This window comes from Aethalodelphis obliquidens, unplaced genomic scaffold (genome assembly GCF_003676395.1).
Source record: "Aethalodelphis obliquidens isolate GAN/ISIS:26980383/991018 unplaced genomic scaffold, ASM367639v1 scaffold1, whole genome shotgun sequence".
Taxonomy (NCBI): Eukaryota; Metazoa; Chordata; class Mammalia; order Artiodactyla; family Delphinidae; genus Aethalodelphis; species Aethalodelphis obliquidens.
The window spans coordinates 58,377,820-58,405,208 of NW_020837945.1; the positions used below are offsets into that span (position 1 = coordinate 58,377,820).

Genomic DNA, 27,389 nt, shown 5'->3' on the forward strand with positions numbered 1-27,389 from the left:
CCAGTCATTTAATCTGTAGTGTGAGGTCAGGGTATGTTTATGAATAGGGGTGTGAGCAACCAAGAAGCATGTGGAAGAAAGGAAACAGTGGCAGTGGAGCCCCAGAATCGGGGTGAGGAAAGGGCAGGGGGTGCATGCCTTTCAGTTAGGGGCTCTTTGGGTGGGGTTCCAGTTGCTACAGGGGCGAGTGGCCTGAAGTAAATGGTCTACTAACCCTCACAGGTTGCCTCTCTTGGGCTTTCTGACCTTGGGTTTTATAAGAATCCAGAGACAGTCTCTTTAGTTAATACAATAGAAAAGATGCCTATGTAATAAATGCCAATTTAGTGTCTGCAAAATGCATAAACAAAACTTCGCTACATGCTAGTCTCCAAAGACAACCTCAGCCAGAATTTTCCAAAAATAAAATTTTAAAATAACTCAGACAAAACAGCTTCACTCTTTTCTGCTCCTTTTCTCTGGGATTTGTATTTCATTCTTCAGCTTGTATTTTTCAGATTCTTTCTCATATCTGAAGTCCCCTACAAACAAAAGTTTTCTTCCCCAGTTTTCTGCCTGCTTTGAAACACTGACAAGGTTTACTTTTATCTCCAGATTTTATTTTACCTCTGTTTCCAAAAAACAAAGTATTATTGTTTTCCCATGAATTCATTGTTGCAGGACCTTTTCCACCAAATGTTTGAGAGACACATGGACCTCCTCTTTCACAGAAACTGGTGGAAACCCACCAAACATGGTATTAATTAAAACAGAGTTTCCCTAGGAATTAAGTCTATATAATGGAAGTAAGTCTCTTCCCATCACAAAAGTTCTACCTTTTCTAACACTGTTAAGCCTGAAATATCCTTTCAGACTTACTCCATTCCTTTTCATGTATGTTTCAGTCTATATAGGTATTCTTTCTTCTTTAATACAGTTAGGACCAAATTATTCACTCTGTTCATACCTTTCTTCACATAACAGTATTTCAAGGTTTTTCTCTTTGAGCACTTGCAGATTTACCTCAGTCTTTTCAGTGGCTGTGTAGACTGCAGTGCACGGCTGGTCTAGCATTAGATCAGTTCCCTTTTAAAGCTCCAGCAGATCTTTTGCAGCTTGTGCTCTAACGAACCCAAATACACGTGCACGTGCAGGAGTAGGTCTTGTACGATACAGTTTTAGAAGCAGAATTGCTGAGTAAGAATTCTGGCATTTTTCATTGTGTATGTTTGACCAAATTGACTTCCCACAAGAGACTTTCTCATTTGCATTTCCACCAACAGGGTATGATAGAGTCTCTTTCTCTGTATCCTCATCCATCATTTTGAGATTCTTTAATGTGCTTGCATGTGTTATCATTCCTGCAGAGTTTAAATTACAGAATGTTTCAAGAACATATTGGTGTTATTAGGCACCACAGAGTGATGCTGTTTGGTCGGTGGTTTGGTTGTTTTTTGTTTTGTTTTATGCTCTGTTTGGTTTTTATGGCAAATCTGACGAAATCTTTGGAAGCGGTTTGGAAAACGCTGCACTGAAAGGACATTAAATTATTGACATGAAACTCTGTTGAGAACAGGATAAAATATCAAGTATACTAGACAAGAAATTTGATAGGAAAGAAACATAAGTAGAATCTTATTTTAAATTAGAAATCAAAAAACACACTTGTTACAAATTTCATTGCAACAGAGCTGCCTATTAATATTTTCATTACAACTACTATCTTGGAGAATGTGGGGAAATAATTTATCTTGATGTCAATGGTGTTTACACTTTGTGTGCTAACCTGACAGTCAGTATTCTGGGTTACCTTTTGACTGCTAATTTGTGAAGAGCCTTGAGTAAAGTCACTTAGTCTCTTTTGTTTAAGGTTGCTAATTCCAACCTTTTTTTTTTTTTTTCTTTTTTCAGGATAGAGTGTGGCTAATGTACTAACCTAGGTTATCTTAATTCATCTTAGATAATTTAAATGCTAGATAAATATTTTAATGATGATAGTTATAATGAAATTATAACTTTTCCTGTCCATCAGTGGTGATAAAGTATTTGTTTTAACACTCATCTACCATTGCAGACAAGCATGAAGCTAAATTAAAAGGAGTAATATACTTTCAAGCCATTGAAGAAGTCTATTATGATCACCTCAAGAATGCTAATAAGGTAAACATTGAATTTCAGATTCCTACGATTTGAATGCATAATTAAGTAGGGGAAAAGGTATTTTTTTGAATTCTAATTAATTTCGATTTGTTATTCTGACATAATGGGTAGATATGATCAGAATGGTGCTGGAAAAGTAAACATGGAAGTAAAGTAATTAGTGCAGCTGATCTTTTTGTGAAAAAATAAATCATGACAAAATGAGAAAATATTCTGGATATATTGGTTTGGGAGACCCTGCTAAGTAACTCTTTGCTAGGCTTCTAAGAAGGAGCTACTACCTACTTATGAGGAAGATCATAAGGAAACATCTTAGTAGGGCTAAGAATAACATTTATTGAGCTATTTTTAGAGCACCCACTATCAGCTAGATACCCTGCTGGAGCTTTTCAAGTAGCTGCTAAAACTACTGGTGAGCTCACTGTGAGAGTTCTTGTGCAGAAAGGCCAGAAATATGGTCAATCTTGAGAAAGGTGTTGAGGGCGAGGGAATAGGTTACATTAGAACAGAAGTAATAGCTACATAGAAGCCGTCACATATCTCTGTGTTATATTTAATGTTATAATTTCAAGATTTTATTTTATGTTCTTTTCCTTTTTTTTTAGAGTCCTAATCCATTACTCACCTTTAGCGTCAAGACGCATGACAGAATCTACTATATGGTGGCCCCATCGCCAGAAGCCATGCGGATCTGGATGGATGTTATAGTTACTGGGGCGGAAGGTTACACTCACTTCTTGTTGTAGTGAACTAACGCAATAGTCCACTTCAGGGCAGACTGCAATAATTTCTTACAAGAATAAAGCCATATTCAACACCAGGTGGAAAGACCCAAGAGACCCATCCCTTTAACTACGGATACTCAGAACCGTTTTCATATAAACAGGAAGTCATTTGTAAAAGGGAAAGAAGGGATTTTAATTCAAAGCTTGAGCATAAATAACTCAAAGCTTGATCATAAATAGCAAAGAATTGAAGCACCTAGGAGAAAGAAAACACTATTTTCGTAAATAGCATCACTTATAGGAACATTTCTTATAAATTCTTTTTTATCAATTGTTGATTTTGGTGAAATGAACTAAACCATTTACAAGTGTCTATATGTACTTGGAAAATATGAAATTATTTTAGCATCCAAATCATTGGCGTTGACTTTACTGGTAATCAACTGGCTTTTTTGAAAAAGGAGTATTTTGCTGAATGTTATTTTATAAATATAAGCAAATAAGGGCTTGGAAGGGAATATATTGTACGAGGAGCTTGGCCCTACTTTTAAAGTACTACACCAAAACCAAAGACTTGATATCACCTTTGTTTAACAGTAGTAGTTTCAAGCGATGAACTGCAGTTAGTGTTATTCTACATTTTAAAATGGTACTTTGATGCCAACAAGTGCCCAGGAAGTTGACTTTGAAGAATCACTACCAGCATAAGCTACTGTACATATATAGCAAACTACTCTTTGTAAAAGAAGAACAAAAAGCTGTGTGTTTTCGGAAGAAGCAGTCTTAGACATTCTGTCACATTGGGCAATTTAAAATAAAGAGAATACTTAGGAGCTATTTTGATGAAGACTTCTCCATTCCCAGTACTGAGAATAAAGGCAACCAGTAGCTGATTTTCTTTATATTATCTGATTTCTCTTTGTTGCAGCCTCACATGACACAACTATGAAATACAGCTGTTTTCACCAAAGAACAGACCAATTAAAATCCTTATTTACAGAAGTATTGTGATTCCATGAAAAGGCAAATGAAGTTCAACTTAATGTACTCTGTAATGTACTATTTTATTATGTATTTTCTTTACAATTAGCCTTTGTTTTTTAGAGTTAAATTAATTTTTGTTGAATGAAATGACTTCAGGAAAGTCCTTTTATAATGATTTTCAAATGCCATTTATCCTGGTTTGTCATGTTGTGTGCGTTTGTAAGTATGAATGTACTCTTTCTACACATTGGCAAAAGAATAGAAGCGGAAAATAATGACATTACTTACTAGTACAAGCGAAATGATTAGATTAGAAGTGTCTGTAAAATCTTTGTCAGGCCTGCCTGGGTACAATTTTTTTTTTTTTATTTGCAGTGGTTTGGTTTGATTACATGTTGCCAATAATAAGATTTTGCAACTGGATGACACATGATTTTACTTGAACAGTGAAGGACAAAATCACAATTGCAGAAGACATTTTTATAATCTGTTTTTTCAGAGTTCACCCCTAAACCCTGTAATGAGAGTGAAATACAATTGCTAAACTTTTGTTGGTTAATGTAAAGATATAACTTTTCTGAACTGTACTTTAACCTCTTCATAGGATTGTAAAGATATTCTAATCAACTTTATGCCTTGCATGATATAGTAAACCTTTCCAATATGTGTGTTAAAATATGTTGAGTTTGGATTAAAATATTGACCAGATTTCACATTTGAAAATAAACTCATCTCTCATTAGGAAGTCACCCATTGGTTACATGACAGGGGATGGATTAATCAGCAAAAGTCCATTGTAGAATCGACATAAAGGTTGTTGTGTGCTAACACTATGACTTGTAGTTTATAAACTGAAGTAATCAGAAATATCTCTGGACACATTCCTGTTGCTAACAAAATGAGATAACCCCTGAGAAACCTGACATCTTTTTGTCTAATTGCACAGATGCAATTACTACTGGGGATTGAAGGACTGTGTTTACCTATCCTTCTCTCTGATGGGGAAAAAATCATGCAGGTATGAAGTTAAAGTTCTAAGGCTTTACTTGGTGGGGACATCATTTGTTTCCCTGAACAAGGCAGCAGATTTCAGAGGAAGAAACCGCCCTCTACGGTATGTCCTTTCACACCTGTCAATGAAGGCAACATTGATAGTAGGTTAACGGAAACAAATTTGTCTACTTCAGGCCCATTGGTGTCAGTAAAAGCATCTTCACTTGACTCTAGCTACAATTTTTCCTGATTTGTTATACTGATGAAGGTGGATGGAGAAAATGGTCCATGGGTTTCCCTGCTTTTTTTGTGCAGTGCCTTTCCCACTATGAGAACAAGTAAGATTTTTTTTTTTTCCTGCACATAAAATGAAAGAAGACCTGCAAAAATAAAGGGACAGAACAGGGACAGGAATGATTGGGAATATTTGCAAATATCCAGAACCATAGGGAGAAGTGTTTATTGTTAAGATACAAAGGATGCTGAAGTGATGTGCATTGGGCATCACCTTAGTGATTTTAGTCACTTTTGAGTCTACAACAGACTTAATGGAGAACTAGCAAAATAGCTCAGCAGCTTTTGGAGAAAGTTGCTAAATCAAGCAGCTGTCCAGGAGGTGTTTCTGGCAATACACCTCTCAAGAAAGAGATCTATTAAGTTTTTATTTATCTAGCTTTTCTGGTGTGTTCTAATAGGACAGGTTCTCAAGACTCCAAAGATAGGCTGGATTCACTGTATCCAGTATTAAACCAGCTACAGTAACTTTGAAATAGAAAACAAACAACAACAAAAAAAACTAGTCCTTACTTGTTGATGCTTGAGGCCTCCAAGAATTGCTTTGAAGGGTGTCAGAGCAGGAATCCAGAAAGCCTTGTACCACAGTTTATTCAACCATTTTTTTAAATTGGCCATTCCATTTTTTTCTTCTGTTTGCCTCTACAAGTGGTGCTCTAGTAGATAATATGCATCCTTATAAACTAGTATTTTCTATAGGATAGTCACAAATTGGGGCCATTGGGTCAAAGGGCATTGAAAATGATGCATATTTTAAATTGCCATAGGTGGTCAGGTTACTTGACAAAAAGAGTTTGTCAGTATACCCTCCCACCAACCATACATGAGTGCCCATTGCCCAGCTTCCTTGCCGGAAAAAGGTTAAAAAGAACAATAGTTGTTCTTTTTAACTTTTGCCAATCTGATGGGTAGGAAAAATGGCATGGGTTATTTTTTTAATTCCAATTTTTCAGTTAGTGAGGTTGATCATCATGTTTACATATATGAACTGCCTATCACAGCTGTTGGCCAATTTTATTGGAATTATATATTTTTTCTTATCATTTCTAGGAGCAGGGTGAACAGAACTATTCCGGTTTTATTCTTCTGTTGAGACCGTTTATCTACTGGAATTTATTTTTGCGTATAGTATGAGACAGGGGTCAGAGTATTTCAACAGTCAGGCATACAAAGAGCTAAAACAAACTTTAAAAGGGCGAAGGAGCGGCGAAAGTTCGATTCCACTCCAGGCGTTTATACAAGCAGGATTAAGGTCAGATCTTCAAACCATTTCCGGTACAGGTCAAAACTGTCAGGGGGTGAGAACTACTTGTAACGCAGCAAGTCTAGCACTTTATGTTTCAGCTCCGTACTGTCATCGGGATGATGAGATGGTTTCCTATCTAGGAACGGTGGGTGGGGTTACTCTCCTCACTTCCAGTCCTGGGGTATCTACCCACCGAGAAAGCAGCCTACAGAGGGCGCTCAAAACATCCCAAACTCACAGACCGCACCTCCCCGACAGAACAGCCCAACAGCGAAAGGCTGGGAAGAGCGACGACGCTCTGCGCATGTGCGCTCTCCGGGGGTCGAAACTCGGACAGGCGCTGTTTACCAAGTTGCGTCTTCCAGAGGGCGGCGCATGCGCAAGCTCAGTTTCTGGGCGCTGTGCGTCTTTGTAGGTCGGCGCGGGGCGCAGGGGCTGTTGGGAAGATGGCGAGGGTGGGTCTGCTCTCTTGGGTACCTTGTCGCAGGTGGGGCTGGATGGCCGTCTCCTTCGGCTTCCACCGTGGGCTCAGCACGTTACTTGCACCGAAGGCCGAGCGGGCGCCACGGTGGCTCCCAGGTCAGTGTCCGAAAGGCTGGAGTAGGACGCGTACTTTCGAACATCCCGGATTCCGGCAGTTCCTGTGCCATGCGTTTTTGGCGCCCCGTTCAGAAATGCCCTTCCCCGGTTCTCAGTACCCCAGTTCTAGGCGCTTTCGACAATTCTGGTGAAGGCTGTGAGGAGAGCTCTGCCCGGCCCTGGGGTATTCTGGACAGCCCGGGCCGTTGGTGGCGTTACGCTCTGCAGTCTAAGGATCCTCTCTGCCCGCCTCCCCTTTGTTAAGCGCCAACATTAGGAAACATTCAGATGTGCATTTAATGCGTTTGATTATTAGTTGCTTTTGCTCTTCTCTGCTAGTTCTAAAGGGTTTACAGATCGTGACTGTTAAGATGCTTAGACCTGCCCTCCCTTGACTTGAGCGATTTTAAAGTATGAACATTTTCTTTGGAAAAGTATAAACGCCGTTATCAAGCCTAATTTCTAGTTTTTTGTTCTTTTTTTTTTTCCATGATCGAAGCCCAGTAAAAACCGTAGTCATTACTCTACAAAGGAAACTAGAATTTGGACGAAAAATTAGAGCCCCTGAATATTTCCATTCCTTGTGCTTGATTCTTCTCCGTCCCACCCTACCTCCACTCCCAACTCCCATATATGTAGTCTGTCTTTCTGAATTATGTCTTTTTATTTTTTTGTTTTGTTGTGTTCACACCCTTGCCAGACAGCTGTCAGATGCATCGTGCTTGGAATGGGAATTGTCATGGCAAATACCCTTTGAGTTAAAAATTTTAAGCATATTATCAGTTTAACTTACATTTAATTGTACACAACCAAAAGGCGGTTATATATCTGTTTTTCTAGCAAAGTATAGTATGTCATTACATTAACTAGAATATGATACTCTTTTACTGTTTAGTAAACATTCATTGAACACTTATGCCCCAGGCTTTGAGCTAATTCTTACAGTAGGAAGATCTTTCACGGATATAATGTTATAACTCACCAAGATTAAACAAATTGTAATTATCTCATGGAGAATTTCCTGTTGGAAAGTAATATGGAAGAGAGGATATGAAGGAAGTTTGGAGTGCTAAGGAAATGGGAAATGAAATTTTTGCTGCTGCAATCTGTCAACCAACATAACTGGCTCCTACTAGCCTTGTTTTTCACTAAAAGTTTTAAATTTGGCATATTTCACTATACATTGAAACTCTGAAACAGGATTACATATAAAAGGGATAGCTTTAAGGGCTTCAATTCAGTTTTTAAAAAAATCAACTTCTCAGATCCAAAATGAGGAAAACTTTATTAGCTTACATGGAAGAGAGTGAGAAGTTTTAATTAGCCACAATAAAGTAGAGAAAGGTTTCATGTAATAAAAAAGAGATTCCGTTGGTCCAGAAAAAGACTGTTAAGGGAGTACACAAGCCTAGTTTCTTTGGAAGAAGAAAGTGGGATTATAAATGACTTTTTTTTATAAAATGTCTTTACATTTTTTAAGAGCAAGTATTGATTTTACAGTAGGGAAGGAACTTTAAAAATAATGAAATGGAACAGTCTTGTAAGGTTTACCCATTGTGCCTTTGTACTTGAACTAAGATTTGTGTGTACCATTCACAGAAAACCAGGCCAACAAATAAAACACAGTGATTGGGAGTCCTATGAGAAATCTTTTTCCAAAAATGGTATTATCATGCACTTATTCAAGGTTACTTGTAAGGAAACTGCTCATTGAACCTGCCTCAGCAGATATGGAATCACGATTGGCTGTTACCATGGCCCATGATTTTATGGGTGGAGAGGGAATCAGTAATAAAAGGGGCACAGCACCTCTACCTTTGAAACAACTTCCCAAGGGCAGACCAAACTTGTTTCTCCCCCTCCCCACTAAAAAGTAGAGGATGTGAAATCCCTTAAACATTAAAAAAAATTTTAAAGAAGACAAATCTCACAAGAAAGGGCTAAAACTAGTGTAGGTAAATCTGAATGTTGATTGATACTATTTGGGACAGATGATATAGCAGCAACAGAAAAACATTTTTGACAAGTCTCTGTGTCTTTTGTTGCCTTCAAATTTCCTTCTCATTGTGTATTTTGGAAGAATCCTGATTGGACCTTGCTCAGAGAAGACACTGATTGTGACATGATTTTAAAAGATACCATGCACAGACTTGTGACTTTAATACTTCACATCTGTATTTTTTTCTATTAAATGGAAATAGTATTTGACATCAATTTGATGAGTTAAGAAAGTTAAGATTAAAAATATGTATGGTTTTCGAAAAACTGTGTTTGCAAACTATGTTTTGTGTATTTTGTTTAGCTTGCAGACAAAAGACATCAATCTCTTTCCTTAGTCGACCAGACCTTCCAAACCTGGCTTATAAGAGGCTAAAAGGCAAAAGTCCAGGAATTATCTTCATCCCTGGCTATATGTCTAATATGAATGGTACAAAAGCATTGGCGATTGAGGAGTTTTGCAAATCTCTAGGTCACGCCTATATAAGGTAGGAACAACACATTTTAGAGAAAATATTACTACCATTTACTATGGCAGTAGAGAATTACTTCTGCTCTAACCAACTGGAACAAATGTCAGCATTTTTATGGATTAATTTATTTTAATGGTCTGTAAACTTTCATCTTGTTATTTAGGGTTCTTGTAAAGTGCAGCCTTTAAAAGGCCTTTTTTATAGGTCTTTGTGGGAAATTCCTTGTCAGTCCAGTGGTTAGGACTCCGAGATCTTACTGCTGAGGGTCCAGGTTCAATCCGTGGTCTGGGAACTAAGATCCCACAAGCCACGCTGCCAAAACAAAACAAAAAACAAAAATAAATAAATAAAGGTCTTTGTGCCACACCAACAATGGTGGCAGAAAAAAACTAGTGGTAACTTAGCTCTTTAGAAACAATATTCTAACATGACAACAAACCAGTATACTAATTGGCTTTTTTGTAATCTCGTAATTATATTGTGGTTTTCCTTTGGGGACTTAAGGACATTTATTTGACCACTGTTTATTTCCTTTTAAAATATGTAGTTTAAAATAATATATGTGTTTAAAAGTATTGTAAAATTAATATTGTATAATTCGCATTTCCACTGAGTTTCTTTTCTTTCACTTCTGTAGCCTGAATATGTATAAGCATAAATAAGGAGATGTGTTGTTTACTACTTGATTTCACAGTTCCTAATATTTCATACTGATAATTATTTTACTAAAATCATGTGTTTACATTGTTATTAGATTTGTTTACTTATAACAATCATTTATTTAGCGCCTGATTTGCCAGAAGAGATAGTATGGTTTAGTAAAAAGAACACTGGCCTGGAATTCAGGAAACATGGGCTCTAGAATTAATGCTAGCAATAACTGATGAGATGAGTCAGTTAATAAATGCTGGACCTATTTTCTTCATCATAAAAAGGAGGAGATTGGACGAAAGATAATTTCTGAATTCTTTTCTAGCACTAGCAACCTAAAAATCTATTTATCTAGTTTTTAGAAGAGTTTCACTAACATTCACTCAATAGGTCTAGAAAATACAGCTTTTAGAAATAAAATAAAAAATAATTAGAAATAAAAAATTTTTAAAACTTTTAGAATTAAAAATAAGACTTTTATCTATTCGATATATTAGCAAAAATTATGTCAATTGTATGAATTTTGTCTTATTCCTGTTATCAAATTAACTGAATTATTTCATTTTCATGATCAGAACTCTGGAGTATTTTTTACAGGTAGACTTTCTAGCACTATACTGGTGCTGTGAAATATACAAAGAATTATAAAACATGGTCGTTGCCTGTAAGGATCTTGTAATCAGGGTGGGGAAATGCAAGATAAAATACATATGGGAAATTAGACAGAAATATTCATCAAAATGTGATTATGTCAAAGAGCCGGATACTAAATTGTATAAGGTGAGAGAAGACTAGGAGTCGAAGTAGATAGAAAAAACTTTATAAAGGAACACTGAAAAATAGTTAGGATTTGGGTAAGAAGGAAGAGCTATCCAGGAAGGGGAGGACTACCCTGAGCAAAACATGATGATATCAGAAAACTTGCCACCATTCTCCTTCTTTGTCCCCAAAAGAATTTGACTCAAGAAATCCCCATTTTATCAGTTCTCGAATTTAAATTGAGACTATGAGAGCTATAACCAGTTCCTAGCTCCCTACAGGACATATAAGGGGGTTTTCTGCATTTTGGATGCATATGAAATAAATTTTCTTTTTAAAGGTATATTAAGTAATGAGAATGAAATTATAATGTATACAGACAATTATGTGATACTGTATTAAAATGTAGCCTAAGTGTATCTTTATAAAACTTTATAAAGTATAGCCCTTCATTACAATTTTTAATTTGATCAGGTTCCTTTTTATTTGCTTTCATCAAACTTCATTTCAATCTAATCACTATTAGCTACTGATTGCATTTTAACTTTTTATAAGAGATTTTATCTTCTATTTATACTCCCAATTTCTCAGTTTACTTTTGTTGTGATTTTGTCTGTGAAACTTAGATCTTGAATGAGGAAATGGTTAGTTCTGTATATTACACAAGGAATAGTACATACGGTTCTGTGTAAATGTTTTTTTAATATCCTGCCACCATGCCTAAAATAAGAGTGAGTCGGAGCTCAGAAACACATGGTTTTAGGGCTGGTCTTCTCTCATAATTATTTCTAATAAAATTTAAAATTTTACATTTGGGAATATGTTCCAGAGTATTGGGGCTGCTAAGACAGAATTGCATTACTATGTTTAAAAGTTTTAAACTGCTGAATGTTTTTTAATTATCTTTGTCACTTGGTTAGGGTTCAGCAAGAATGAACTATATTGTCACCTATTAGTATCACTGAATGTTTATATTTTCCTTTTTGAAGGCCCTCTACATCTGTTTTGCATTTTCACCATGTAGTTGGAAGGCAACTGTAAACAAAATACAGCAAGTAGAGATGTGTGATTGCCCACAGAGGGGGCTAGAGGAGAATTAGTTGGTGTCTTTCTCCCCTCTTCTCCCTGATCTGTCTTCTATATCCCCTGGATTGAGGAGAAATAATAACCGTGATTTAGACTTCAGTAGCTGCCTTGTTACGCTATTTCCCTAGGATCCAAAACCACTTCACTTCATACCTAATTTTAATTTCTTTCTCCATCACTTTTATTTACTTATTTTTAAATTTTATTTTATTTATTTATTTGTGGCTGCATTGGGTCCTCGTTGTTGCACACGGGCTCTCTAGTTGCAGCGAGCAGGGGCCACTCCTTGTTGCGATTGGCAGGCTTCTCATTGTGGTGTTTTCTCTTGTGGAGCATGGGCTCTAGGTGCACGGGCTTCAGTAGTTGTGGCATGCGGGCTCAGTAGTTGTGGCTCGTGGGCTCTAGAGTGCAGGCTCAGCAGTTGTGGCACGTGGGCTTAGTTGCTCTGTGCCATGTGGGATCTTCCCGGATCAGGGATTGAACCCGTGTACCCTGCATTGGCAGGCCGACTCCCAATCACTGCACCACCAGGGAAGTCCCTCCATCACTTTTTAATCCCTTATCTCTAAGAAAATGAGTATACACTATATATCACATATATATTCTTCAAGTACACGAAAAACATTAGGATTTAATAGTTTTCACCAGATTTTAAGAATCAGAAAAATACTGAATACTTTAAATTTAAATAAAATAGTTCTTTATACTTTTACGTTCTACTTCTATTCATTTAATATGTATTATAGTACTCAGTGTGTGAGGTTCACATGCTAGCCACTGTGGAGAATGCAGAAACAAAAACAAGATGATGGTATTTCCCCTCTAGGATCTTTACAGTCTCATAGGAATGATGAGACACAAATACATAAGCTGTCTTGTAGAGCAGGATATAATAAAATGATTGTGACTAATAAAAGTGAATTCTATCGAAGTTTCATTAGGTAGAGGTTTTTGTTTTTTTTTTTCAGCTTGTCTGGGAAGTCTTTCTAGCAAAATTTCATTTGGACTAAGCTCTGAGAGGGGATATTAGTAATGAAGGTGATGGGAGAAGATATTCCACTTGAAGGAAATGGGTGAAGCATAAAACAGAGACAGAAAACGTAGTCTTTTTTAGGAACAGCAAGTTGATCAGTTTGACTAAAGCAGTAGTGTCATCAGAAGAAATAAAAGGTCAATCTGAGATGACTAAAATACGTTCTTTAAAAACAGGCTAAAGCACTAAATTTTTATGTTATATATCACAGGAAGGCATTGAAATTAATGTCATATCAATACAATGTGTCAGACAAAACCTGACAGTATAAAGTAGGTCCATTTGGAGAAAGAATGACACAATGAGGAGGCTGCTGTGATAGGGGAGGTTTAAGATGAGAAAGACCTGCACCAAGACACCAGTCTTACCAAACTGAGGAGAAAGGGGTGCATGTGAGAAAAAATGAGAGAGTGAGGATAGTACAGGGCAGGCAGTGTTCTATACCCTGCGGAAAAACAAACTTGAAATAAAACAGTCTGCCCTTGAAGAACTGACATTCTAGTCAGAGACATATATTTAAAACTTGATTACAACACACAATATGAAAAGTGTTAATTGGGGGCTTCCCTGGTGGCGCAGTGGTTGAGAGTCCGCCTGCCGATGCAGGGGACACGGGTTCGTGCCCCGGTCCGGGAAGATCCCACGTGCCGCGGAGCGGCTGGGCCCGTGAGCCATGGCCGCTGAGCCTGCGTATCCGGAGCCTGTGCTCCGCAACGGGAGAGGCCACAACAGTGAGAGGCCCGCGTACCACATAAAAAAAAAAAAAAGGTGTTAATTGGGTACAAAGAAAGTGACCTACTACTACTAAACGACACATTCTGTCAAAGAAAGTTCCTCAAAGGAGGTGACATGACTTAAAGGATGACTAGGAGTTTGAATGGGGAATGAAGGCTTTTTAGGCAGTGGAACAGCATGCAAAGTCTCAAAGTTAGGAAAGGGCTTATCCAGGAATTGGGAGTAGTTCAGTATGACTAGGGTTTAGGGCAGTCTGCAGGAGTGGTATGATACTTCATGATTTATTGAATTGAGACCTTGAAGGAGAGGTAAAGTTCACAGATCAAACAGACTCTGAGCCTGGGGAACTAGGAAGTTGGAAGGAAAGAAAACCAAGAGGAGGAGCTAGTGATGATGAATTTGATTCTGGACTTCTCTTTTCCTTCTACTAATTGAGTAAACATAACACTTAGCACTTAGCATGTGCAAGGGACTGATCTAGGCACTGGGAAAGCAGTGTGAACAAAACAATCTGCCCATATGGAGCTTCCATTCTAGTGTGGGAAATAGACCACAAACCAATAATCAAATATGTATATTGTCAGGTAGCAATATTTGCTATAAAGAGAATAAAGCAGGGTAAGGAGCTAGAGAATGATGAAAGAAGCACAACTTTAGGTTGAATGGTCAGAGAAGACTTACGGAGATGTAACATTTGAGCCAAAGGCCTAAATGAAGTGAGGGAGCAATCTGAGTGGATATCTGGAGTAGAGTAGTCCACGTGGAAGGAGAAGCTGTTGTAAAACTCCTGAGGCAGGAATGTGGGTGCTATATTCCATTAACTTCAAAAAGGAAAGTAAGGATACAACTGGGAGGGAGAGAGAACAGTAAGCAATGAGATCAGAGAGGTAGTTAGGGGCTAGAGGATGGTAAGGACTTTGGATTTTATTTGAAGATTATACAAAGCCTTTGGAAGGTTTGTGCAAGACATGATTTTTGTTTTAAAAGGATCACTGACTACTGTGTGGGGAATAGACTTTGAGGGTGAAAAATGAAAATGGAGATCTACTAGGAGACTTGCATTAGTTCAGTCAAGAGAGGATAGTGATTTGGACCAGGCTGGCAGCAGTGGAGGAGGTGAGAAAGTAAGTGGCTATGAGAGATCTTTGAAGGTTAAGACAGTAGGATTTGCTGAAATACATATTGACTTCACAGTTTTACTTTAATATATTTTAGACATTGTAATAATGATTAATGTGCTGTCTTCCTTAAAAATTAGAGAAGCAAATACATAGATATCTAAATATAGATATGTTTTCTCTTTTTCCAGGTTTGATTACTCAGGAGTTGGAAATTCAGATGGTAACTTAGAAGAATGCACAGTGGGAAAATGGAGAAAAGATGTTCTTTCTATAATTGATGACTTAGCTGAAGGACCACAGGTGACTATTTTTGTTAAATATGATGATAATTGTTGACTGCAACCTCATGACATTTGAGCTGTTTCTTTAGATGTGAAAATTTATTTAATATTTTAAATGTCTTAACAATCCATTTTTATATTTCAATATCAAATCAATCAGTTCTATTATTTTCACTTTCTCATAAAACGAAGGTAGCATTTTACTTTTCATTTTACAAATTTTATTTGTCTAGTTTATTCTCTATTATAAACCTAATACTTTAACAAAATGTAATCATAATCTTAATTTTACTTTGTGCCAAATATTAAAAGTCTGGGAGCCAATGAATATAGAGAAAGAAAGTATATACATTCTATGAAATTATTCACTGCCTTATAGAAAAGAAAAATAAATTCCTCTTTAAAACTACATGTTTTTATTTTTAGATACTAGTTGGATCTAGCCTCGGTGGATGGCTTATGCTTCATGCTGCAATCGCACGGCCACAAAAGGTTGTTGCTCTTATTGGTGTAGCGACAGCTGTGGATAGCCTAGTGACACAGTTTAATCAGCTTCCTGTTGAGGTAAGTCCCAGGCAACCTCCGTGTATCCCTCCTGTCATTTTGCTCCCTCTTTGAATTTTGTTCATGTGTCATCTGTCCTTTGACTTGTTACACTGGCCCAAATTTTGTCTTAACTGCCTTTTTGTATACCATTTCTTTGCCTTCTTTAACTATTTGGTCTCCTGTTTAAGGTTTTCTTTTTTTCACAGTCACTTCAAATCATTTTGCCAAATATTTGAGCCACATGAATGAAATCACACTTTAAATTTCTTGTTTTAGCAACATTTTATTAACCACATTTGTTTATTTGAATTATACATCGTGATCTCTTTTTGGAACTCTTAGTCTTATTTTGTGGCTTCTGGGAAATAGTACCTATTCTATGACCATGTTAAGACGGCTAATCAATTATGAAACTATTTTTTTTTTTTAGCCTGAAAGCCTCAGATCCTCTCTCAGAAGAGTTATCTGAGCACACACTGTCAGTCATACACAGGAGATGAGACTTGCCATTCCTGGCCTAGATACTAAGTTAGCATTCTTTTTCTACTCCTAATTCTCACCTTTAAAAAAAGAAGGTGCTTTTCACCATTAGCATGTTCTTCAGTAACTCATGATAGAAATAAGGTTTCTGGAATAATTGGGAAGGGAATTCGTTTATTATACTTTATTATTGGACATACGTTTAAGCACTTCAGTTGTCTGCAAGGATAAAAAAAATGGTGGGTAATAGCTGTTTATTTTTGTGTATGTTGTTTTTTTGTTTTGCAATCAATTAAGTTCTCCTTGGGCATATGTTTCCTAGGGCTCTAAATTTCACTTGTGGGACTAAGACCCTAGCAGAAAGAAAAACAGTCGGAGCAGTGGTTCAGAAAGTGCAGGCCCGAGGCCAGCAGCAACAGCATCACCTGAGAACTTGTAGAAATGGATATTCTTGAGCTTCACCAAGACCAGCTGAATCAGAAACTGGGAGTGGGGCCCAGTAATCTGTTTTAACCAAGCCCGCAGGGGAAGTGTGAGAACCACTGCTCTACAGAGTGGGGGAGCAGGAGGGGGAGGAAAAGCAAAAGAAGAAAAAAAGCCTGTGTGGTGTTGAATGGTGGAATGTCATTGAATTTGCCTCAAGTTCGGCATTGAATTCAGTGCCATGTACTCTCTGTTCTGTTTATTCTTAGTTCACATTGTTCTTTCCATTTCCTTAAGAATGGCATTGTCTGCATAGTCAGGTTCTTCATATGATTTCCTATCAGAGCTGAAATTACAAAGCTGATCTTCTTTGCACTTACCTCCTATTTCTGAATTGTTTTCACTTTCTTGATTGTTTCTTATACATGGTTGCTCCATGTCCTCATGCTGCTAATTTTTCCTACCATTGTATCCTTCTGCATGTAAACCTTGGACCCCTTACTCTGTTCTCTAACTCAGTCATGCAGTGCTTCTCATGATAGGAAATTATTTCAAGAAGATGGCCTACTGGAAAAGAATTGATTAAACAATTTTGGGAGGTTATTGGTAAATGACAAGATCTGTGTACATTTATTTTTATGTGTGTGTATCCGTCACTCAGAGGGAAGATATGGTAGATAACCTGTAAGTGACTGAGAAGATCTATAGCCTGCAAATCAGGGTACATCTTTGCTAATCCTAAATCAGACCAGCAAAAATCCTTAAACAGAAACATGTTGACCCTTATTAACTTAAAAGCATGTGTAAAGAAAGAGCAGAGACACTAGGACCACTATCTCTTCTTCTCCACATAGACAGCCAGTACTAGCAGTGTCAAGGGAATGGAGGTGGAGGTTTTTACTGTCTTCTTTAGCCCTGGGAATGTTAAGACCCAGCATTACTCATTATGTAGGAACTTGACTTACCTCTTAACTAACTCTAATCATTGTCTGCTTCTTTGGACAGTAGAGGGCGTCAGGCAGGTTGCACAGCTGTTGGAGTCTAAGCTTCACAGCCACATTGCCTTGTTAGTTTCTTCTTGGTGTAGAAATTATGTATATTGTACATTTTCTCTGATTAATACTGTTTTTGCTATTTCTGTACTTTCTGAGGCTTTGGGACATATAAGATTTTGTTAAGTTTGTTCTTCAAATGGACAATATTCATTCAACTCAATAGCAGATAACAGAGCTAGTTGGGGTGGGCAATGATGCTTAAAATACAACTATTATTAATTATGTCTCAGTAATTAACATAGTTCCCACTTCATCTAATAATCAATGAGACTAAGTTCTTATTACTGAAATTACCAATTCAGGAACAGTCATGAGTAGCTTGAAGGTAACAGAATATCATTTTTACTTTAAATATTTGATTCATATGTTGCTTTAATGCAAAGTACCCCATGATACTAATATAGGTTCATATATTTTATAGTTTTTTTAGGCTTCCACTAATTTTAAATCATTTGGATATAGATATTTAGACGTCTAGGTTTCAGATATACAGCTTTTACACTGAATCAAATCTTTTTGGAATTTTATAAAAGACATTAAAATTCCTAAGTACACAGATTATATCATACATATTTTACTGTTTAAATTCATTTTTGCCTCTTTGTATTTGTAATAAGTCAACAATTTTAAATGTGGAAAAATCATAATGTTTTCATTGAAAATTTAAATACAAAATTCTTGAAATATGTTGTATGTAGCTTTTCTTTCCTTATATTTTTCTTTATTTTTGATAAGATGTCCATCTGTTTTTCTAGACAGAAATGCCCTTCATGTTATATGGTTGCAAGAGGCTTAAAGCTATTTACATCTTGATTTACTAGTTCAAGTTGTGATAATCTTTCCAAAGAATTTATTATATGCATATAAACCTTTATGTTCAAAGATGTTCATGGAAGTATTCAGCAGTGTGGGAATGGTCAAGTTAATTATCTTAGATGCATTATAGTGGACAATTATGCAGCCTTTAAAAACTTTTAATAGAATCTTTTAAAACCCAGAAATATATATATTGAATAAATAAACCAGCGCTGAAAACTGTATATGAATTGTAATAGCTAAGTGTTTTACATATTGTATATATAAAAACCAAACACATATAGAAAAATACTGGAAGGAAATAAGCCAGAATAATAATGGTTGTTATATCCACGAAATAGGATTATGGTGATTTATTTATTTTTATGCTTTTTTTTTTTTTAAAAAAAGGTAGAGTTTTTTGGTTTTGTTTTTAATAAATTTATTTATTTATTTATTTTTGGCTGCGTTGGGTCTTCATTGCTGTGTACTGGCTTTCTCTAGTTGCGGCGAACGGGGTCTGCTCTTCCCTGCAGTGCGTAGGCTTCTCATTGTTGTGGCTTCTCATTGCGGAGCACGGGCTCTAGGGCGCACGGGCTTAGTTGCTTCGCGGCACGTGGGATCTTCCCGGACCAGGGCTCAAACCGGTGTCTCCTGAACTGGCAGGCAGATTCTTAACCACTGCGCCACCAAGGAAGCCCTGTTTTGTTTTTTATTTATTTAATTTATTTTTGGCTGCGTTGGGTCTCGTGTGAGCTTTCTCTAGTTAAGGCGAGTGGGGGCTACTCTTCTTGCGGCGTGTGTGCTTCTCATTGCCGTGGCTTCTCTTGTTGCAGAGCACAGGCTCTAGGCATGCAGGCTTCAGTAGTTGTGGCACGAGGGCTCAGTAGTTGTGGCTCATGGGCTCTAGAGCGTAGGCTCAGTAGTTGTGGCACACGGGATTAGTTACTCCGCGGCATGTGAGATCTTCCTGGACCAGGGCTTGAACCCGTGTCCCCTGCATTGGCAGGCGGATTCTTAACCACTGCACCACCAGGGAAGTCCCTTTTTATGCTTTTTATACTTTCCACGTTTCTATAATGAGTATATGTTACTTTAACTAGAAAAATTGTTTAAGACAAATTATAATGTAAAAAATAGAAATTCTTCAAGAATCAAAGAATACCCAGTGTTTTATTTTAAGAGTAGAAATGATACCATGCTCAGTTTTCAGGAAGTCTTTGGAAGACTTCTTTGTCATCCACAACAACAAACAAATTTTTTCTCATTCCGTAGCACTCTAAAAGGCAAAAACTACATTTTTTTAATATTCAGGATAAAATTGGGTGTGTATGGTTGCCCCGGAATAACCACTGTCTTATTTTTCTTTTTTAGCACTATGCTTTATTCTTCTCCTTCTCCCACCCATCCCCATTTTAGTAACTTCTCGTATATGCACTTTTAGTTTCATGATTTTTAAATGTAAACAATTTTTATTCCCAAGATTTGGTTTTATGTAATATGAATGCCACCTGTACTGATTCCAAGAAATTACTGTACTTTTCTCCCCTTCATTTTCCCTTTCAAGTTGGAATGAAGCAATACCTGATTTTTAAGATATTACACGTTAAAGTTAGTTAAATCTGTTTGAATCCTAGTTACAGCAGTTAACTACCTTTCAACTTTAAACATATGTATTACTCTAACTTTAATATCCTCTTTTGTAAAAATGAAATAAGAACAGATAGTATCAGGATCATATGAGATACTATGTGGAAAATACTTGTCACAGCTCCTGGCACATAGTAATTAATTACTGATAATTATCATCGTTATATTTTTATCTGTTTTCCCCTTCTTCAAAGACTGCTTCTCTTGAATTAAGACTATTGTATGTGTTAATGTTGCATAAATACTTTTGTTTTCCTCATTTTTCCCAATAGGTAAGAAAGGAAATAGAGATGAAAGGTGTGTGGTCCATGCCATCAAAATACAGTGAAGAAGGATTTTATCGCGTTCAGTACAGTGTCATTAAAGAAGCAGAGCACTACTGCTTGTTACATAGTCCTATTCCTGTGAACTGCCCTATAAGATTGCTCCACGGCATGAAGGATGACATTGTACCATGGCATACGTCCATGCAGGTTGCTGACCGAGTAGTCAGCACAGATGTAGATGTCATCCTCCGAAAGAATAGTGATCACCGAATGAAGGAAAAAGCAGACATTCAACTGCTGGTTTACACTATTGATGACTTAATTGATAAGCTTTCAACTGTAGTTAACTAGAATCACAGTTTTAGTTGGAATGTAAAGTAATGGATCCAGAAGACGGAAGCTGGATAACAGATGAAGGACCCTGATATTTAGAAGGTTTGTTTCTCTTATCTCTACTTTGTAGATATCATGTGAGTATTTAATGGTGTATTTGCACAAGTGATTCAGATTGTGAAGAAAGTGCCAGCTGCTGTTTGAAAAATGTTCTCCTTCCTTCAATCCTTGATTTTTTTCATTAAAATATTTCCTATTTTTTTATTCAAGAGATGTTTACCTTCTAATGCTTGTGTTAACTGTGCCAGAATTGCTAATAAAACTTGATTTTTTTGTTTTTTGTTTGGTATCATTGTATATGGAGATTTGCAAAATTATTTCTGATTTTAAAATGCAGTTTACAAGATATAGGAAAATGTTTATTGAAATAAATCTAAAATGACTAGAGAAATGACTGAAGCATAATAAAGTTCAAAATAAAGCTATTACTTTATATATTATATTCTGCATGTTATATTTGAACTTAAAATCAAGGTTATTCTTTTTTAAGGGCTCAAAACTTTACAGATATATAAAGGATATATATCACTTTAAATTTTGGCCTATATGTCTTATAGTTAACTGGGGGAATTTCATCCTAAGCAATGATGTAATATTTTCATATTCAGATTTCATATTCCAAAGAAGAAATGAATCTATATTATCACCTACCTGCAGAAACATTCCTGTTTTATTAATATGTGGCTTAAGTACAAATAGCCAGGTGATTGCCATCTAAATCAGAGGGCTTTCTAAAATGTAGAGATAGTAAGAAAATATGAAAGGGAAATACAAAGTTTTTTTTTTTTTTGCGGTATGCGAGCCTCTCACTGTTGTGGCCTCTCCCGTTGCGGAGCACAGGCTCTGGACGCGCAGGCTCAGCGGCCATGGCCCACGGGCCCAGCCGCTCCGCGGCATGTGGGATCTTCCCGGACCGGGGCACAAACCCGCGTCCCCTGCATCAGCAGGCGGACTCCCAACCACTGTGCCACCAGGGAAGCCCCAAAGTTCTTTTTTTAATAACTAAAATAAGCTTGTGCAGTAATCAACCTTGATATTGAATTGGTATCTTTTAGCTTTTAAGTTTGACTGGACTTTATTTAGCTTGCATGTGTCAAAAATTTCTTTAACTCATTAATAAGAGAACCAGCAAATGGTAAACCTGGTTCAAAGGACAATTGAAGAAACATTTATAGGTTTTGAAGAATGTTGGGATAAAATTCCTGTGCTGAAAAGAGTTAACATAGCAGATGACTGCTTCTCCTCAGAGAGACCTGCTTACAAAGTTCGCCCTTGGCTAGCATCTGGGAACTTGGATTTTAGGAGTGTCCCAGCATTCTGTCAGGGAACTGTTGATCAAAACCGCCAGCCTTGGCCAGACACAATGATAACCACTTGCCTGAGTTGTCTCACAACAGGAGGTCCCAATAAAGAACAAGGTGCTGCCACCGAAAACTAACCAGGAAAATCTGGGATGGGCCGAAAGGAGGAGGGAGGAGGTGATATGTCCTGCCTGCCTCCCAGAAACCCTCACGCTGAAATCCATCTTGGCAGAGAGGTGCATGTGCCACCAGGAAGGACCCTGAGTCAGAATGATTGGCCAGAGGCAACCCGGAAACTAATCCCATCACAGTAAAACCTATGGGGCTTCCCTGGTGGCGCAGTGGTTGAGAGTCCGCCTGCCGATGCAGGGGACACGGGTTCGTGCCCCGGTCCAGGAAGATCCCACATGCCGTGGAGCGGCTGGGCCCATGAGCCATGGCCGCTGAGCCTGCGCGTCCAGAGCCTGTGCTCCGCAACGGGAGAGGCCACAACAGTGAGAGGCCTGCGTACCGCAAAAAAACCTATGACTGCGAGCCACGTGGCAGAGCAGTCCTCCTGGGTTCCCTTACCCTGCTGCTCTCCACCTGGGTGTCCCTTTCCAGTAAAGTCTTTTGCTTTTTCAGCACGTGTGTCTCCTCGGACAATTCATTTCCGAGTGTCAGTCAAGAGCCCACTCTCGGGCCCTGCAAGGGGTCTGCCTTCCGGCAACAGTTCCAGAACTGATCAAAGTGGCTCACTGTGCCTAAATTGTCTGTACAAACAATGTGGTTTGTACTGGACAAATGCTCTCCTATGAGTCTGGAATTTTGGTAGGTGCCAAGCAGAGACTGCCCAAGTGTCCAGCTCCCAATAAACACTGGGCACTGAGTCTCTGACAAGCTTCCCTGGTGGACATTTCACATGTGCTGTCACAATGCCTTGCTGGGGGAATTAAGCTCAACTTATGTGACTGTACTAGGAGAGGATTCTTAGAAGCTCATGCCTAGTTTCCCCAGACTTCACTTTGTGTGCCTTTTTCCTTTCCTGATTTTGCTTTGTATCTTTTCACTGTAATAAATCATAGCTGTGAGTCCTCCTAAAAAATTGTCAAACCTGGGGGTGGTCTTGGGGACCCCGACACAGATACAAAGCAGATTAATACCCTACAGGGCAATACCATATAATCTAGGAGATATCTTTCATACCAAACAAAAATCATTTACAAACCAAAAATACACGAACCATCAGTGTGCCACACTGCCTGATACTAGAATGGGTTATTAGAGGATGGCAGGGTGCCTCTTCCGGGGCCTAAGCTGCCCAGACACTGCTAGGCATGAGGATTAGAAAGATGAGGAAAGGGCCCTGCCCTTTAGAGCTTTCTAGGGTTAAACGTAATTATAATAAAATGTGATAAATATGATTGGAGATACATAGTATTTCTGTAGAGGCAGTACATATAGTGGTTAAAGACAGACTTCAGAGCTTGGGTTTAAGTCCTGGCTCACCATTTACTAGCCCTGTGACTGAGCCATTTACTTAACCTCCCTGAGGTTTCCTCATCTGTAAAATGTCATAATATAAACCTATTTAATAAAGTGTAAGGGTTAAGCACAACACGTCTAGAACAATGACATGTAGGAGTCACTACCATTTCACTTGTATTTTTATATGCACAAAACACAGTCCAGTGAGAAATTGGAGGGCACAATTCTTGGGGCTTTAGGAAGGAAAGTGGAGGCAAGGAAGTGAGTAGGTCTTCTGAAACTGAACTGGATTGGAACTTCCTAACCTCAAGATCCCAAATTGGAATGTTAGCTGTATGGTATCCATCAATGGCTAGGAAAAGGGAGGGAGAGGAAACTAAAGACATGAAAAGCTGTCTTAAAATTTAATCTAGCTTTGCAGAGGTTAGCATCATAAATACCAAATGAGTTTGAAGCAGTGGGATTTAGTGTATTCTAGTACATTGTTAATTCCTTTAGTGTGCTTTTCTATTTTTCTCCCAAAGCTCTTTTTTTTTTTTTCTAAAACCACTCCATGCCTTGTATTCAGTGACATGGTAAATGCTTGAACAGCCAGCAGGCCCTCAGTGCCTATCCTCTGGAACCCCTGCACTGATTTAAAAGCAGCGACATGACCCCTCTAAACAATCTCAGTGCATGCAATGGAAGGGGATAAGGTCAATGCCAATGGAGAGGAAGGCTAATGAGACCACAGAATACATTTGCTTTTGCAGCATCTGTTGAGCTTACAGGTACTTCCAGACACATATCTACACGGTAGGCTGTTCTCTGAGCAGCCAATAGAAAGGTCTGTGAGGAGGAGAGAAGGAAAGGAGCTTTGGGCAAGGCTGAATTTTATAAAGCACAGAGATACAGAGCAAAGAGAACATTACTTGCGACATAACCATTCCCAAGGCAGTGCCCAAAGGGGATATGTCGACTTTTCATTACATTTTAAACTGTTAAAAAAACAACTAAGGAACTCATTTTCTGAAGGAAGAAAGAAGATCGGTGGAATTTATATATACCTTTTTTTTTTTTAAAGGAAAGAACCAGTAAGATTTTCCAACTTGTCTTTTTAATGTAAATGTATTTATTTATTTATTTTTGACAGTTTTGGGTCTCTGTTGCTGCGCGCGGGCTTTCTCTCTAGTTGCGGCGAGCAGGGGCTACTCTTCGTTGCGGTGCGCAGGCTTCTCATTGCGGTGGCTTCTCTTGTTGCGGAGCACGGGCTCTAGAGCGTAGGCTCAGTAGTTGTGGCGCACAGGCTTAGTTGCTCTGCAGCATGTGGGATCTACCGGGACCAGGGCTCGAACCTGTGTCCCCTGCATCGGGAGGCGGATTCCTAACCACTGCGCCCCCAGGGAAGTCCCAATATACCTTTTTAAGATCCCCTTTCATTACAGACCTAAAGTCACTTTTCAGTTTAGAAACACAATCATGTAATATGCATAACTTGGTTTAATGAAAAAATATGATGTTTTGGTACATTTAGAGAACATACCTAGAAAAATGTAGGTAATTTTTTTAAACAAAATTTGTCTTTTGAAGAAACTGTCCTCTCTATTTTCTTGAACTTTCAGATTTTTACTGACAGATAAACTTCTACTTGAAAAGAAGCTCAAATCTCAGCTTCTCACTGAAGCCTTTCCTACCTCATCCTCATCTCTGTGTCCAAGAATTTTGACGATGGGTCCTCTCTGCTCTCTCACGAACAGCACTCCACTGAGGCCTTTTTGATAGAACTTACTACATGGAAATTCTCCGTTTATATGCCAACCTCCCTCTCCCAAAGGACCATTGAGATCAGGAGCTTCGTTCTGACACTCTCTAACCCCAGGTGTCCCTGACCATGCCACACCATCTCCTTACGCACTTTGTATTGTTAATACTCCCTTCTGTTCTGACAATGGCACTCTTCTCATGCAACTTACTTATTCACCTTGAGCAACTTCACGCAGGTTCCTGGTTTTAACTGCTATCTGCACGCAGATGATTCAAGTACTTTCCTTCATTCCAGATTTTTCTCTTTAGCTCCAGATGCATAAAACTGAATGACCGGGATGGATTGTGGTGGCCCTCCCAAATGCAGTAAGTCCAAACGCTATTATCTTCCCCCTTAATGTACCTCCCCGCTTATGGTCCCCTTACAATAATTGGTGCAACCATGACCCCTGTTATACAAATCAAACCCTTGAGTCATTCTGACCCTCTCCTTTTCCTGCACCTAAATCAGATCTGATGGCTCTTTTTCTCTATGAAAACACTCAAGCTCATTTGCGTGATACATAAGCCCAGTGGCAAGGCCAGTAAATATTCAACAACTAGCTGGGTGGGGAGGGGAGCCCCGATTTGCAGCATTTGCCAACAGCCAGCTATACTCTTGTCATAGCTGGTTTAAAGCTACCACTGGGACGTCACTGAATAAAAGGAAGCTGGGAAGACATGGCCAGTACCAGACTGTTACATAGTATATACCCCATATAGAGACAATAAGCATAAATATCCTCGAAAACATAAGTAATAGTAAAATGTAGCAAAATAAATTAGGAAGTGATCCGTTTTGAGTATTTAACCTTTGCTTTTAATATAACATATTTAAGTGTAAGCTTACATAATTTAAGTGGTTACAGCGGCTGAGTTTAACAACTGGCTTTCAAAATTCCTGAAAATTTAACCATGGACATTTGCAAGCACTCTACTTGGTAATCTGGAGACTGTCTGACATTCCAGCTTTATTTCTGTGTCTCTTCCCTTTAACCCTATGCTTTGTTGATATTAGAACATGTTCACCTTCTTACATAAGCTGCCTTTGCTAGCAACGTTCCCAATCCCTCCTGCCTCATCCCATTCACTAGGCAAACACCTAAGTTTTTAAAACACCTAAGTCTCCTTTGAGACTTAAAGTCATCCCATTCATAAATATTTTCTCTAATTTCCTACCCTCTTCCTCCAGATATAAATGTACCTGAGTACCCTGTGCATATTTTTAGCATGACACCTGGTTGGCATTTATGGTTTACAAGTTTAATGTTGCTGGTAGACCATGTTGCCATATCTCATTCATTTCTTTTTTAAATCTCAGATACACAGACCCTTTTAAAAAGTTGTTGAAAAAATTATAATATTTATAGGCACTCAGTAAACAGAAGTTTGAGCCAGTTTCCACTGTCACCACCCAGGGGATCAAGTGGTTTTTCTTTAATGATTTCCTATTGATTTCTGGACACTTCTAACCTTCTAGGCCTTGCTTGGACTCTCCTCTTTGCCATTGTGTCCTCTCCAGAACCATGATTTCAATCATTCATTTAAAGTACCCCACATATTTTGTTACAATGGCAAAAAAATCTTCGGGTACAAAAGATCTGCAAAACAGAGTCTGAAAAAAAAAAAAGGCAAATGTACATCTTTTAGAATAGTTTCTGTTTTTTCTGGGGTTTTTTTGTTTGTTTTTTTTTAACAAACCAACATCTTCCTTAGAGCAATTCCAGCCACAGAGGAAATAACATGCTTCCTGTTTGGGCTTCTGTTTCCTTAGTCCTGGGTTGGAACTGACCTTATTGCTGCCACCAAGATGCAACTGAGTGACTTCCAAAATTCTGCTGACAACTTCCCTGCTCTGAACTCTACCCCCGAGCTCCAAGTCTCTGGAGCCAGCTCTGCTGCCTTTAAAGCTCTTTCAACTGTCGATTCCACGCAGCATGCAGACCTGCATCCGTCAGCCCCTGTAATGCCTTTTTCTAAACCTACTGCTCTCCTCAAAGCTCTGATTCTCTCACAACCGGTTTTCACAGAGCTCTCTCTCCTATGCCTTCAACTACTGACCACTAAGTCTTTTCTCAAGCAAACCACCCACATATCTACTAAGTAATTAAAATTTCAAGAATCCAGGCCCCAG

At 38.2% G+C, this 27,389-nt stretch overlaps 2 protein-coding genes across 12 annotated transcripts in view; both read left to right on the forward strand.

The window, feature by feature from the left end:
• Positions 1-4,816, forward strand: part of PHLDB2 (pleckstrin homology like domain family B member 2) — a 129,032-nt gene extending 124,216 nt beyond the window's left edge. For 7 of the 10 annotated variants that reach the window (XM_027104377.1, XM_027104410.1, XM_027104430.1 and 4 more), the window contains 2 exons: positions 2,054-2,139; positions 2,745-4,556. In XM_027104377.1, the coding sequence (XP_026960178.1) occupies positions 2,054-2,139; positions 2,745-2,885 (227 nt within the window). In that variant the 3' untranslated portion in view covers positions 2,886-4,556. Of the gene's footprint in view, positions 1-2,053; positions 2,140-2,744 lie in introns of all 10 variants that reach the window. The other 3 variants (XM_027104395.1, XM_027104438.1, XM_027104403.1) reach the window with 1 other exon arrangement.
• A 120-nt stretch (positions 4,817-4,936) lies between these two features.
• ABHD10 (abhydrolase domain containing 10, depalmitoylase) lies at positions 4,937-20,983 on the forward strand. Of its 2 annotated transcripts, none has more exons than XM_027104469.1 (5): positions 4,937-6,960; positions 9,263-9,446; positions 15,005-15,116; positions 15,524-15,661; positions 20,319-20,983. In XM_027104469.1, the coding sequence occupies exons 1-5, from the start codon at positions 6,828-6,830 to the stop codon at positions 20,661-20,663; spliced, it is 912 nt and encodes a 303-aa protein (XP_026960270.1). In that variant the 5' UTR covers positions 4,937-6,827; the 3' UTR covers positions 20,664-20,983. The 2 variants fall into 2 exon arrangements, with proteins under 2 accessions (XP_026960270.1, XP_026960279.1); XM_027104478.1 differs by lacking the exon at positions 20,319-20,983 and adding an exon at positions 16,446-18,861.
• The last annotated feature ends 6,406 nt before the right edge of the window (positions 20,984-27,389 follow it).